The sequence below is a fragment of the Delphinapterus leucas genome, chromosome 12, assembly GCF_059928025.1.
Source record: "Delphinapterus leucas isolate spDelLeu-1000000601 "Yukka" chromosome 12, BTC_Dleu_Yukka2, whole genome shotgun sequence".
NCBI classification, from domain to species: Eukaryota; Metazoa; Chordata; class Mammalia; order Artiodactyla; family Monodontidae; genus Delphinapterus; species Delphinapterus leucas.
The window spans coordinates 54039122-54054699 of NC_143140.1; the positions used below are offsets into that span (position 1 = coordinate 54039122).

The 15578-nt window shown below is 37.3% G+C and overlaps 1 protein-coding gene across 11 annotated transcripts in view; it reads left to right on the plus strand.

Moving 5' to 3' along the window:
- Positions 1-15578, plus strand: part of NUS1 (NUS1 dehydrodolichyl diphosphate synthase subunit) — a 104803-nt gene that overhangs the window by 11558 nt on the left and 77667 nt on the right. For 7 of the 11 annotated variants that reach the window (XR_016395179.1, XR_016395180.1, XR_016395177.1 and 4 more), the window contains exons 2-5: positions 2973-3098; positions 4387-4536; positions 6478-6507; positions 8403-8502. Coding sequence is in view for 3 of the 11 variants with exons in the window: in XM_022555120.3 (XP_022410828.1) it covers positions 2973-3098; positions 4387-4536; positions 6478-6507; positions 8403-8502; positions 12752-12842 (497 nt within the window). In the remaining 8 variants the exon portion in view is untranslated. Of the gene's footprint in view, positions 1-2972; positions 3099-4386; positions 4537-6477; positions 6508-8402; positions 8503-11524; positions 11637-12751; positions 15572-15578 lie in introns of those variants that run through there. The other 4 variants (XR_016395176.1, XM_022555120.3, XM_022555129.3 and 1 more) reach the window with 4 other exon arrangements.

Below are 15578 nucleotides of genomic sequence, written 5' to 3' on the forward strand. Positions count from 1 at the left end.
AGATGTAGCCTAGGAAGATCAATCTGGTACTTAGTCTAGTGATCCATGCTAGAAGGGGCAGGAAGGCCCATTAGAAGGTGGTTCAAATATTACAAAGAAGACTATTGCTTGAAACAGTGGGGACAATGGACAAAAGGAAATGGGTACAGGGAAACATTGCTGTAGAAGAGTAAAGGGCTTAGCATCTTAATAGGGCATTGGGGGTGGTGGTGATAATGCTAGAGAGTAAGGAGGATGCCTGGTTGACTGAGCAGGTAGTGATGTCTTTATTATAAATAGAACAACAAGAATAAGGGCTAAGTTTTTTGTTTTGTTTTGTTTTGTTTTGTTTTTTTGCGGTACGCGGGCCTCTCACTGTTGTGGCCTCTCCCGTTGCGGAGCACAGGCTCCGGACGCACAGGCTCAGCGGCCATGGCTCACGGGCCCAGCCGCTTTGCGGCATATGGGATCTTTCCAGACCTGGGCACGAACCCGTGTCCCCTGCATCGGCAGGCGGACTCTCAACCACTGCGCCACCAGGGAAGCCCAAGTTTTTTGTTTTTAAACAAAAATATAAACAGCTTTACAGCAGTTATGATTTTAAATCACCTATTATCCCATCAACCTTACATATTTACTGTTCTCATATTGCCTGTTCTCTTTTAGGCCTTATCCCTAAGTGCATATAAGTTTCACACTTACAGTACTGTTTCTTTTTTCTTTTTTTTTTTAACCTGATGTAATATAAGTGTTTGAGAGCTAGCTTTAAAAGATAAGCTGCCAAGATTTGTTCATTTTCAGATGCTTACAGAACTTCAAGGTAAGATTAGATGTTTGAATGAACTGAAAATGTTAGGAACAAAATGCTGATCCTATTTTTACTTAAAATTTTAATATTTTGTTCATCATGGATGTTTTGCATTAATTTTAATTTTTAAAGACAGTTATGTAAATAACTTTACACCAAGTTATTATTAATCTTAATTACTGGGTTTTTTTGTAAACTACCCTCCACCCCGTCCCCCCAGTTTTGTCTTATTCTTATTACCCTGGTCCTGACACTGAGTGGTATTAAAGTCCCGTGAGTGACTAGAACCAGAGAGGGAGGAGCACATGGACACGAAGAGGGCTGAAGTAGGAACTCTGAGGAGTAATCTCCATTTAGAGGGAAAGAGGAAAAGGATTCAGGGCAGAGTGAGAAGCGGCCATTCAAGGAGCAGATTGGGAGTTGATCCAAGGGAAGATACTCACACGAGCTGGGATGAGGATAGGATTTTGAGAAGGAAACAGGTCTCTGACCTGTCATGGTCTTGCTACCAACATTTATTTGTTGAGTGTCTGTTCTGTGCTTGGCCCTGTGCTAGCCTCAGGGCCCTGTGTTTGTAAGCAAAACAGTAAGAGCCCTACCCACGTGGTGCTTATATGACCTCTTTTGAACACCCTTTCCTCATGTCTCTTAATCACTTTTACAATAACCCCACTTAAATATTCTGTCATCACCTGTCTAAAACTAAACTTGTCTTTTCCTTCAAACCAGTTCTCTTTGTAGAATTTCCCTTCTTTTTAAAAATGTTATCATTTTCTGTTATCCAGGATTAAAGTCACAGAATTTTCTCTGTGCACCTCTAATCAAGTCATATTCTTTATTCTCTCAACTCATCTTTTGTAGTGAATCCTTTTCCACAGCTTTATCAAATTATGTGTGGAATATTGCAGTAGTCTGCTGCCAGGCTTTCTCTATCACCAAAAACCAAACTGTCACCAGGTTGGTTTTCCTAAAGATAAAGATTTCCACACATTTCCACAGGAAATGAGTGGTTACCCATTGGGTAGGCAAAATGAATAAAAATTAGGCCTATTCCCTTGCCCCTTTTCTCAAATCATTTGTACCAGCAGCATTTGTCTGCCTTTTGAGCATTCAGTGCTTTTTTTCTTAAGCATCTTCCCCATCTAACTATCCTCTCCATTTTCTTCACTTTAACTTTCTGAGGTCAGCTCAGCTTAAGTCTTGCTTGTTTGTTTACAAAGTGTTTCCCTACCGAAGGAGACTGCTTTCATCCTTGAACTGCTATTACACATATTCAACCAAGTTGCCACTATACAGCGTATTCAGCAGATTCTGTGCTATTTTATATATATACTTATTATGTTCTCTCTCACAGTTAATCTTTGAACTGTTTTAAAGACAGGACTGAGAATACAGAGAAGGAACACTTTTAAAGATCAAAAAGGCAATGGCCACTAGAAAGCTGGCCTCTCTGAAAATAGCCAAATTGTTTTTAATTAGAGCTCTCTGTATTAGTTTTATACTAAATATATGTCACATAGTTCCTTCATCTTTCTCAATGATATGATAGTAATTATAGTTTTAATTTTTCTGTGCATGGTTGGAGGATCAGAAACAATTTTATGTAATATATTTTCATGCTTTGTTTGAATTTACTAAATTTTGCTTTCTGTACTTTTGTCTATTCTCTACTTTTTACATAATTCATATTATTTCTTCTTACCATAAAAACAAATGAATCAAATTGAGGTGATAGTATTGTGTGCACAGATCTGTAGGGGAATTACATTAGGCTGGGAGAGAGGAAGATAGAAGCTTTGGATCACTGCTGCAGTTGATAAGTTCTCTGACAAGTCTCTTAATGGTCTTACTGAGACCTGGGCATCAGTTTCTTAATCTGTAAATAAAGGTGTCAAGTAAATGGTCTCTTAAAATTTCTTTCTAGGTCTAAATTTCTCTCATATTCATATTGACACAGAGTTGTTACCCCTGTCCTTTTTTTGACTTTTGCCCAAAGCCAGACTCTTGTAATAACAGAGTTTTGTTGTCATGTTTTCCTTTTAGATTCTAGTTTAGGATTAGTCATCAGTGATTCACTTGGAAATTGTTCAGTTCTGGATCCAGTGTTGTTTTCACAACAAGCATCCGTTAATCACTGAAGAGGATAAATTAACCTAGTTGGGATTCCCTTTTTTTTCTTTTTAAGGTATTTTCAAAAGAAATAATTCCAGATTGATGGATGAAATTTTAAAACAACAGCAGGAACTCCTGGGCTTAGATTGTTCCAAATACTCACCAGAGTTTGCAAATAGTAATGACAAAGATGATCAAGGTAAGTGTGAGTGTAAAATTGAATATCTAACATATGCAGATATGTTTTGTGTTTCAAGGCAGATTCTGTTACTCATTCATTTACTTATTAATTTTGCCCTGTTAGTCTTTATTATCACCATCTTTAATCATCAGAGTTAGATTTTTCATTCTTCATCTTGTGAAAAGATAATATTCAGAAAAAGATAAAATCATGACTCATGGATATTAAAAAATAAACACATGTTAAAGATTTTATTTAACTCAAACAACCAGGAACCAGGTAGAGTTTACAGCCAATTCAAAGAGAATCCAAAGAATGGCGATATTTATAGATCAGAAATATTGAAATAAATATGTGAATAGAGGCAAAACTTGTTTTTCAATGGGATTAGAATGAACATAATTGAACCTCTACCAGGCAAAGAATTGCATAAACAAGAATTGGGCATTGGGACTTCACTGGTGGTGCAGTGGTTAAGAATCTGCCTGCCAACGCAGGGGGACACGGGTTCGAGCCCTGGTCCGGGAAGATCGCATGTGCTGCGGAGCAGCTAAGCCCATGCGCTACAGCTACTGAGGCCCCTGTGGCTAGAGCCCGTGCTCCACAACAAGAGAAGCCACCACGATGAGAAGCCCACCTAGTGCAATGAAGAGTAGCCCCCGCTCGCCGCAACTGGAGAAAGCCCACGCACAGCAACGAAGACCCAACACAGCCAAAAATAAATAAATAAATTAATTAATTAAAAAAAGAAAAAAAGAATTGGGCATTGCTGTCAGTTACCTAGAATCCTATCAATTGTAAAACAGCTCCACAGAATCAGAATTTGATAAGGTGGATGTGTGTGCTACAGACAATTCATATTCTATTGAAGCACATTTTTTTCCTATAGTCTTCATTTTTGTCTTCTGTGTTATTGCTGACTGTACTAGAATTGTAGATGGCATTTTGAGTAGGAAATTGTAAGTTACCCTATAATTAAAATTTCTGTTTTCTAGAGGGTTTATTCACAGATACAAGGGTATTCTGAGCACTTTGAAAAGAAGGCTGTATGTAAATATATACACAAATGTTATATATTGGTTCTTTCAGAGGAGAGTAGCCAGGTATGTTTTAATATTGAAATTGAAGGGCTTAAAAGATTCTTGTTTACTATAAGAACTGTACTTTTATTTTAGTCTGAACTTAATATTTCTTAATATCATAGGTTGTAGACCCATGATAAACGAAAATGTACATAGTCCTTAAGTTATTTTGAAATATATCTGGAAGAGAGTATTTTTTAAAATATCTTGTTTTTTTCCTCCAGTTTTAAATTGCCAATCGGCAGTGAAGGTGCTGTCCCCAGAAGATGGAAAAGCAGATATTGTGAGAGCTGCTCAAGACTTCTGCCAGTTAGTAGCTCAGCAGCAAAAGAAATGCACAGATTTGGATGTAGATATGTTAGACAGTTTACTTAGTAAGTCATATATGTTTGTTCTTAGTTTTGTCCCACAAGGATACAGTATGAAGGAGACTATCTAAGTTCCATTTTATTGTTGTTGTCATTATACTTGTTATGTTTCTGAAGTTTAGAGACACACATGTGAAAATAGTTTTGAGATAATGAAATTGTATTCCCCTGACTTGCATGAGGAATTATTGGTAAAGGAGAGGATCGATCTAAAAGGATTTGGGGGGAAGTGATGAATATTCTTAAAAATAGGTCTTCTGCTTCTGCCTCCCTCTTTTAAAATTTATTTTGATTTATTTTTTTCCAATTTTATTGAGATATAATTGACATACAGTGTTCCTCATTCTTTTTAGTTTGAACTCTCTTGAATATTAAGTTTGAACTTAATAGCTATTTAGGAAACGATCCCAAGAATATTATAGTGCTATCATCTGTGACTCCTTTTATAGTATTCCTTCTCTTATGTTATACCAACTTTACCACTATATTTGTCACGTTATACCAAGTGTAACATATTTTATCTGTTTTTCTTCAATTGTTTATAAAAGCCTTTAGTTTGCTTATTCTCTCTAAAGTTCCCTAGGAACTTTTTGCCTTAACTTTATGGTCTTTTTTGCTTATTAGCATTATCCTTGATCCTTTTGAAGAAAGGCAATATTTCTAACAAATTCATGTCTGTTGATAGCTTCTATAGCCATACAATTTCAGACATATTTTTTATTCATTCACATAGATTCTCCATTTACCTTACTTATTAATCATCCATTTTCTAATTCTCAGTCATTTATTTAACCCTCAGTTCTTTGTTTCTTCTGCTTTGACATGTCCATTACAGAGCACAGTCCCTCTCTGGCCTCTTGGTCTCACTAACTCCCTACTTTCATTGACTATTCACTTCTTACCCTGCTTTCCTATTCTCTGCTCTGTCATTGCCTAACTATTGAGCCTGAATGAATAGGCTTCAAGTAAACCATTGTAGGAGTTCTCGAGGCAGAGGTTACTGGGGTGTTGACTGTTTCCTGGATCCTATAAGTCCCCAACCAGAGAATAGTTTTGAGGATGTCCTAAAAGTGATGCAGGGACCAAAGGTAATCCTTCAGATAGCCTTTGGAGACCATGTATTGACTGCAGGGGTTTTAGACCCATGATAAACGAAAATGTACATAATCCTTAAGTTAACTCATTAATCTGACAGAAGCAAACCCTCTGAATATTGTCGCCCCCAAGAGTTCCCTTGTGACTGCAGTTAATCTCCACTCTTATTGCCAATATGAAGCAACTGCTTTGTTTTCTTCTAGAATTTTTATAGCTTTAGCTATTATATTTAAGTCTAATCCATTTTAACTTAATTTTTGTGAATGATGTGAGGTAAGGGATACCAGTTATTTATCCACCACCACTTGTTGAAAAGACTGTGTTTTCCCCCTTTAATTACTGTGGCTCCTTCATTGAAAATCAGTTTTTCATGAATCTGTGAGTTTTTTCCTGGACTTTCTATTCTATTCCATTGGTCTATATGTCTGTCCTTAAAATGCTGCAGTGTCTTGATTACTATAGCCTACCGTAATAAACTTTGAAATTCAAGTAGTGTAAATCTTTCAACTTTGATTTTCTTTTTCAAAGTTTTAGGTATTCAGGATCCTTTACATCTTCATATACGTTTTAAGATGAGTTTGTCAATTTAAAAAAACAAACTCTGTTTTAATAGGGATTGAGTTGAAACTGTAGCTCAATTTGGGGAGAATTGCCATCTTCACAGTCTTCACTATGTTCATCTTCCGATCCATGAACATAGTATATCTCTCCATTTATTTGGGTCCTAATTTTCCTCATAACAATGTTTTATAATTTCAGGGTATAGAGTTCTACTTTTTTCAGTTTATTCCTAAGACTTTTATTCTTTTCGATGCTACTGTTAATGAGATTTTTTCTTAACTTTATTTTCAGATTGTTTGTTGATAATATATGGAAATACAGGTTGGTTTTTTTTAATACTGATTTTGTATCCTGCTTTGCTGAAATTTCACTTAGTAGTTCTAGTAGTTGTTTTTGTAGAGTCTTAGAATTTTCTAAATACAGGATCATATTGTCTATAAATACAGATGACTACTGCTGTCTCTGCTCAGTTTTTCTATTTTTAATTTTATTCTTTAGTCTGGCATTCTGTGTCTGCATAGTTTAATGTGTCAGACAGTGGTTTGCACACTGGTTGTGCTCAAACACCTTAAATTTGTAAGGCTTCCAAGATCTTTGTGTGATGTTGGAGGGTGCATTCAAGTCAGTTCTCAGGTCTCCTTGGCTGTTACCTTTCACTGGACTTTCTTGCCACCCTGTCCTGCTTGCCCTCCTTCTTCCCTTGCATGTGGTATTTTCCTAGTCAGCCTGGATATATGGAGAGCTTAAATAAACCAGTGTTTCCAGCATCTCCCTGTTAAATTTCTGCCCATTATTCTGCTTGCCCTAATGGGGGCTGCAACCTCGGGGTAACAAAGCTGTGGGTTTTCCTTTTGAGTCCATAGGTTTTCACCATTGCTCCCTCCCTCCTGCCCACAACCTCCAAATTGAGTCCATATATTTTGGCTACAAGCAGCAAATCTGCTAGCTTTTGCTGTCAGTCCCCTGCTGGTAAAACTACTGTTTCCTTCAGTTGATGGAGATAGAGACATGGGGGTTGGGGGCGTTCCCAGGCAGGAAGACCAAAAGACCTACAGTTCTTACCTGAAGCTCTAGCTGGTGTTTTGTTTTTTTAAAGAATAGTCATCTGCTCTGGTTAATATCCAGTGCTCTTAAGTGACTGGTTTTGTCCAGTTTAATACATGTTATTTTTGGAGAGGATTCGTCACCCTCTTCACACCACTATTAGCCAGAAGTACCTTCTTGCCTTTTCTTTTTGTGTGTGTGTACTAAAGAGGATTTGCTTTTTTAGCAGGAAGAAGAATATGTGTTCTACTTAGTCTATTCACTCTGCCAACATAGACTTTTAAGAGACTTTGTTATGGAAATAATTCTTTATTACTGCTGAAGGGACCTGTCTAATCCAGTCTCCTTATTTAACAAATGAGGAACTAAGCCCTGGAGAGACTGTGTGACCAGAAAGTTAGTGGCTGAACTGAGGTTATTAGAAGCTGTTAAAACCTGGGTCTCTTGGATTAAAGCATCTTTTCTGTTATACCAGTGATTCTTTATTTTAAGATTTATTTTACTTTATTTTTAAGCAGTTGAAATATTTCTATCCCATTTTTCTCTCAAGCCAGATCTCATATGGAAACCAGTCTGTGAAGCAAAAAATGGCCAGAACTTGGTTGATGCAGGTGTACAGTCTCCTTTTCCCCTCCCAGGGAGCTTGGGCTCTGGGGAATACTGAGAACATTTGTACTATATAGCTAGAAGTTGGTCTTTCTGGAGTTGGTCTTGCTCTGTAAAATCAGAGCATGGGGAAGGAAGGAGAGTAGATAACTTTTTAAGTTGCTTTTCATCTCTGAAGTTATTTAGTTCTGTGGCCAGAGTAAGTATTAAGTCCTTAAAGCAGTGAGGGTCCCAGGATGCGAAGAGAACACTTAAGTTGAGTCTTGAAAGATAGATGGGATTTGGGGGCTACTTGTAGGGTTTAGGATGGGAGTTGTGTTACCTCTCCTTATCAGGTAATCAATCCAGTTAAATGGCCCTTAGAGAAAACTTCCACATTTGGAAATAACATAGATATAAAAGTAGATGTTGGGCCATGGAATGGGGTATGGAAACATACAAATAAAGCTTCTGAAGAGAACAGATACGTAAAGCATAAGAAACCAATTTGATGAACAGATTTTGCCATTGGTCGTTTTTTGGTAAGCAATGTGTATTAAGTTCATGTGTCTTTTTATCTTTCCAAGGTTCAAATGGTTTCCCTGATCCTGATTTAGTATTGAAGTTTGGTCCTGTGGACAGCACACTAGGTTTTCTTCCCTGGCACATCAGGTTGACTGAGATTGTGTAAGTAATTAAAAGTGTACTGACTTTGGTTCAATCCAGCAAGAGTTTCTTGAACCCAGCCCCGTGCTAGATGTGGTGGGAATTCCCAAAGAATTATAATACTGGATCCTTTCCCTCAGGTATTTGACAGTATCAGTGGTGAGATAAAAACCTGTATCAATGACTCAGACACAAGAGAGCATGTGGTTGTGCAAATGTTTGGTATTGAAACTAATCATCGTAGGAGATCAGGAGTGAGAGAGAAAGCTGTGGGCCGGAGTTGTTGATTCCACAGAAAAGATGTGACTTGATCCAGGGTATATAAAATGGGTAGAATTTTTGTAATTAAAGAAAAGGTGGGACGTGTAGTGGGTGAGCAAGGAAAAAAAAAAAGAAAAGCTGCGGGGGAGGGGCAGGGCGTGAACATCGCCTTTGAAAGAAATAGGGAACTGGCCACACCAGCACAGAGAGTTAGTGTTAGATAGCAGTATAAGGTGAAATCAAATTGTTTGGGGGTGTTGACATTGGGAATGCTTTAAATATCAGCATAAGGAATGTGTATAATTGTTTAGAGAGGCAGTAGGAAATTGATGAGCCTGTGGGTAATGTGGGAATGGTGATTCTGGAAGATTTGTTGGGCAACTATGTACTAGAGTAGATTGGGTTTGGGCAAGGGTGAGGTAAAAAGACAAGTGATGAGGCCATGCCTATAATTTATGGGAGAATACACTGATGAGAATGTAACTGCTTATTTGGCAAACTTTTTGTATGAAGGGCCAGAGGGTAAATATTTTAGGCCTTGTGGGCTATATAGTCTCTTGGAACTGCTCTTCTCTGTTGCCACTAAACACTTGCTAGTATAGCTAAACAAGCATGGACAGTATGTCAACAAATGTGTGTGACTGTGTTCTAATAAAACCTTGTTTACAAAAAACAGGTGGCAGGCTCCTGGGCTGTAATTGCAGACCCCTGATTTAAAATAAAGGAGAGACTTAGGAGCCTTAGAATATATTTAAATTCTGGGTCTTAGGAGGAATATACTACAAATTTTCTTTCTCGTGAGAACTAATTACCAAGTATACTTGCAGGCCTAGCACTTTACTATCAATAATTGCAGTAAAAACTGGAGTAGAAATGAAATGATTCCTAAGTTCTCAAGCCTAAGTGACTGGGTGAATTATGGTGTTATTGAGACAAATGGGAAAGTCAAGGGACCATTGATTTTGAAGGGAAGATGGTGAATTCAGGAATAAGAAAATTTTGAGGCCAGAGTCTGTTTAGATGGAAATACTTAAGAGAGCAGATGAAGATGTCGAATTGATGCTTGGATGAGAAGTCAAGGCTAAGGATGGATCTTTGGGAGTTGTCAGTACCTAGGAAGTAGAAGTAGTTGAACCTGTGAGAACAGAGGACTTCGCTAATGTGTTCATAGAAGAGAACAGTACCAAGGGGTCCTGTATGGAATGCTTCAAGCTGGGGGCAGGAGGGAGATGAAAAGAACACGTAGCATGTTAGGGTCAGAAAGGGCTGTAGGTCATCCGGTACTGCCTCCTCATTTCATAGGCCAGGAAAATGGGGAAGAGACATTACTCAAGCTTGTAATAAAGTGGAATTAGAACCCAAATCTCCAAACTCTGGGTTTCTTTATGGTGATATGTGTTTCTCTTATCTCTTCCTCCCCCCACCCCAGGGGGTTTTCCAGGTCATTTCAGGTGCCTTTCAGGTGGGCTTTAAGAAAGGTAGCAGTGATATTTTGTGAGGTTGGGAGTGGTTTGGTAGGAAGAGTATGTCTTAGAACATAGATCTTGGTTTGAATCTTGGCTATGCAGCTTGGTAACATGACTTTGGAAAGCTATTGAAACTTCTCTATATTTGTAAAGTGGGCATTTTAATCCAGAGTTGAGGATTTAAATCTGATCATGGGCATCAGATCCTGGCACCTAACAGGCTTTCCCACAGATCTTTGTACGTATGTCTCTTATAGCTGTATAATGTTACTTTGAGGTTTGCTCTATATTTGTCTACCGTCCACCAGACTGTAAGCACCGTGATGACAGGAAAAGTGTCTTGATCACAATGTAGAGAAAAAGACTGGAGCCCTGATGGGACAGACCAGGAAATAACAAGACTGCTTCTGAGTCACTGAGGAGTAGTGACACTAAGTGCTTCTTGAGGAGTGATAGGAGATGAGGCTGTTGATAAAGGGCGTAAAATGAAGACAACCTAGGAAAGTGGGTAGTTTGAAGACATTGGAAGCAAGCTTTTAGCAAAAAGAAAGTCGTTACATTTGTCCTTGAGAATATCATTTCAGTAGAGTGAATAAGGTAAAAGATTGATAGCAGAGATTAAGAGATAAGGAAATGGAGGGAAACAGGAGGCTTATTTCAGAATTCTTAGCAGTAAGAGGAAGGATAAAGATTATGTCAGTTATATCTCAATAAACCTGGCAAGGGAAGAAAAGGAAGGATAATGAAAACATAGCTGAAGAGAACCACAGGGTCAGGCAGGAGTTCAGTCCTTTGTTTGTTTAGTACTTTTCTTATGTTCATGTGACTGTAGAATTCTTAATGTGAGTCTTGTAATCTGACTAGATTTTGGCTCTGATACTGTTTGAAATGTCCAAAACATCAAAGTAAAGCTGTATAAATTCGAGGTTTTTTTTAATGTTAATTATTGAAAATTATTTTAAGTCTTTTTTTTATGTTAATTATTGAAAATTATTTTAAGTCTTTAAAACACTTAATATTCACTGTATATTCACTTTGTCTTAAAAGTGCTTGTCTTCACATTGTAGTTGCCCCCTTGAGCAATCGAAAATTGTGGAGATAAATATTGTTCATTTATTGGTTGCTCACCACATGGCTTCAGTAATCATCATGTGGGGATGCTGTGTTGCTCTGCCAGCATTCAGCCTGACTTTTGTAAACTGTTCAAGTAACACTGGCTTTACTCTGACAAAGCCAAGTTCTTGAAGTAAATTTGAGTGAGATCTTTTATAAATAGCTCTCCAGTTTTGCATTAATCTGGACTTATGCTTTAATAGGTTCTGAATCTCTCTAGCACTACACTGTGCCTTCATCTTGGAGGATAAAAGAATATTCCAAAGTATAAAAGTGTCAGAATTGAAAATGGGCTAACATTCCAATGAATTCATTGTAAGTTATGTCTCTTAGTAATTTTCACTTTATCCTTAGAATTAGAAATATAATGTAAACCAACAAGGACCTACTGTATATATAGCACAGGGGACTCTACCTGATATTCTGTGATAACCTATATGAGAAAAGTATCTAAAAAAGAATGACTGGGCTTCCCTGGTGGCGCAGTGGTTGAGAGTCCGCCTGCCGATGCAGGGGACACGGGTTCGTGCCTGGTCCGGGAAGATCCCACATGCTGCGGAGCGGCTGGGCCCGTGAGCCATGGCCGCTGAGCCTGCGCGTCCGGAGCCTGTGCTCCGCAACGGGAGAGGCCACAACAGTGAGAGGCCCGCATAACACACACACACACACACACAAAAAAGATTATATGTATATGTTTAACTGAATCACTTGCTATATACCTGAAACTAACACAACACTGTAAATGAACTATACTCCAATAAAATTAAAATACTTTTTTAAAATCCCTTTAAAATCTCAAAAAAAAATAAAAGAAACATAATGTATAAATTTTTTGTTCAAATGGTCCATAGATCTGTGTGAGCAAAGGGTAAGTCTTATCATCCTAAGTAGATTGCCTTCAGAAAGGCTGAAGTCCAGTGCAGCTTTTATGGTACTTTGCCACTTTCGTTCTTGCTTTAATCTTTTGTAGACTCACCTACCAGTTTTAATAAATTTAAATAAATTTTATCAGCAGAATCTTGCCTTGTGTTCTTTAAAAGTAGTATAGAAATTCATGGTTTAGACACAAGGTTTTTCAAAGGAGGGAGATGAGATCTATCAGATGACATTTATGTCTTAGATGCCTGGTGGTGCAAGATTGTTAGGGAGCCTCAAAAATAAAAATTAGAAACTTGGAAATAAAAAAACGTTCTGAATCTCCATCTCTCTACAATTTGCTTTTCTCTTCTTGTGGAAGGAGGGATTATATTTTATTTGAACTGTTTCACAGTGAGTTTAACAATCATTTAGTAGAAATAGTTTGACGTACTCTAGGCTTATAATTTACTTTCTTCTGTCCTTAATCTTTTTGGTCATTACCCGTCTGGTTCCCCCTCCAAATTACAGCATATCATCTAATTGCTTTTTTTCTCCTTTTATTTTTTTTTCAGCTCTTTGCCTTCCCACCTGAACATCAGTTATGAGGACTTTTTCTCTGCCCTTTGTCAATATGCAGCCTGTGAACAGCGTCTGGGAAAATAGTGATCCCTGGTTGTGTAATTTGATTTCAGGCTTTTGGAGAAAAGGACTCAAGTGACTCTGATGTTTACAAAGCACCTATGAAACCCTGTACACACCTAGTTCATAATCCTCATAATTTATCAACAAACACAAAAAAGTGTCTTACTTGAGAGTAAGAGTACATGTGAGTGAGTGAGTGTGTGTGTGAGTGTGTGTGTGTGTGCGTGTGTGGAAATAAACATAAATGGGGGAAGTATTGGAGGAGGAAATATGTGGACTTGCACCTTTGAGCAAATAGCAGCGATGTTTTAGGAGCTGAAATTTCAGATTTACAGGCTTCAGCCCCAACTACTTCCCTTTTTTGTGGGGAGAGAAAGGGGTGGTTAAAGCTGTTTTGTTGTTGTTTTGGGGGGGGAGGGGAATAACTTTTGTTCATTCTTTCCAAGTGACCAAACTTTAATTTTTAAGAATAGTATATTGACGTATTAAATGGAAGCATTCTGAGTTTGAGGGATCTCCAGAGGAATGGAGTTCTGTGTTGTTCACATGTTAAAAGTTTGCTCACCTTTGGAGCAGAGGGAATACCTATTTTCAGACATCCGTCCATTTTCATCTCTTCGTTATTGTCAGTGTGACTTGAAAATGTTGCTCTGTTGTCTGTGTTCTGGGTTGTGAAGATCACTTGAAAAAAAACTCTTACAACATTGAAATGCAGAATTAAAAAAATTTTAAATATTGTATGAGGCAGTCATAAAAGGTGAAAAGGTTGTAATCTTAAAAGTAAAGGTGAAACTTTCCTGAATAAGGAAAGAAAGTTTTGATCTCCTTTTCTGTTTGGTGGGCAGTGGGCTAGATAGTACCCAAAGCTGGTTTAAAAAATTTCCATTAACTGTGTTTATTTAAATAAGCATTTGAGGGAAATTACCGAGGCAGCTCTTTTCCTCAAAAGTAACCTGTTCCTCTTTGGAATAGCACATTTAGGACCATGTCAGTACCCAGGATTTTTACTTAATAAGTCCTGACGGTGACTGTGCGTAAAAATATGATCTTTAAGTAAGATTGAGGCCTGTGTAGGTAATAAAACATTACCAAAGTCTACAAAAGTAATTTAATTTTGCATGTTCTCTATCATGGCAGAGAACAGCACTGGTTCTGTTCCTTTTTAAATGAAGAAATGATTTTTTGATAGGTGTTTCGTTTTTCTTCCCTCACTGCTGATACTCGGACAGAAACCATTATTCTTTATATTTGATGGGCTGTTTTCAGAAGAATCTTATTAACAAGTGCACAATAGTTATCCAAAATTGTATGTTTAGAATGGAGTAATATAAAAACTAGGTCTCAGAGTCTGAAAAATAGCAAAGAAGACTGGATTTGGAAAGCAAGGTCTGGAATTGCTTGCCAAATTCTGAGGCTACGAAGAATAAATGTTTTGACTTTGGATTCCAAAACCCCATTTATGATTTTAAAAAACACTTGAAATAAAATGATTATAAACTAAATTTTGGTTCAGTGACATTACTTTGCACATTGTAGTTCTTTTGTACATTGTGAGACTTTTTTTTTTAAGTCTTAATTTATTGCTAAAAGCTTTGTGTGATGCTACAGCATATCTCTAAATTTTACCAGAGAATTTTTTATTTCTGTTCCCCTGTACTGTCATGCATGTTCTATTGAGGCTTTTTGGCCTTAGTTGAAGACTGAATTTATGCCTTTTATAAACATGTGTCTTTTTTAAACATTTTGGAATATATATGGTTTTAATGAATTAAATTTAACGGGCCCGGTTGAAGTGAAGGGATTTAATAATATTTGTTAAAATGAAGTTAGTCAAATAAATTATCCACTGCGATATAGCCAAAGCCACTAAAGGTTTAATAGTTGAGTCTTTGTATTTTTATTTCTCCTTACATTTCACAGCAGTGTAGTGTTACACATTACAGTAAATCTGTAACCTGTGACCTGAGTCTGTTATAGTCCTAAGTAGGAAGAGACCCTTAAAACAAGTTGCTGAGGATTCTGATTTCAGATATAGGCATTCCAGATCCTTCCCATGAGTTTAACTGTCAGTACAGTCGCCACACTTTGAATGACATCAGTCATTCTGTAATTCCTGCCCAAATCATCTACTAGTTATGCATTATCAGCGGTCCCTTTGCACTCCCAAGAAGAACTGATAAAAACTGTAAAGAAACGTGTTGTTTGTCTTGATGTGTTTTGAAGAATATTGTCTTTAAATTGTTTCTTCTTGACACTGCCCACAATGGAAAAATTATCAAATTAAACCTACCTTATGGATGGCAGCTTGGAGCTTAGCAGGAGGTTGGAGGGTTTGAATTCCATTCCCAAATTCTGGTTGTGTTTTGTTTCTTAACACTGATTACTGTTAGAAAGTTTGAAAGCTGGTTTTGATGTGAATAGCAAATTCTGGTATATTGTGACTAAGGCTTAATAATGCCTGTCTTAAGAGAAGAATGTGTTATAATGTTAATGAACAGTGCCAAATACACTGTACACATCTACAATTTAATCTTTGAATGTATGTTACTTGATTAGTTCCCTCTTTCTGTGTGATGGTACCATGCATAGAGTCAAATCCTTGTGATGTTTTGTATGGCTGTAGACTTTGGCAACATGTAAATAATGTGTAAAGCAAGTTTTTATGATTAAGGAATCAAACTTATTGAATTTTACTATTGAAAGTTGAAGCGACATGTATGAACAAAAACAATAAAAGAATATATACTTTTCATGGAC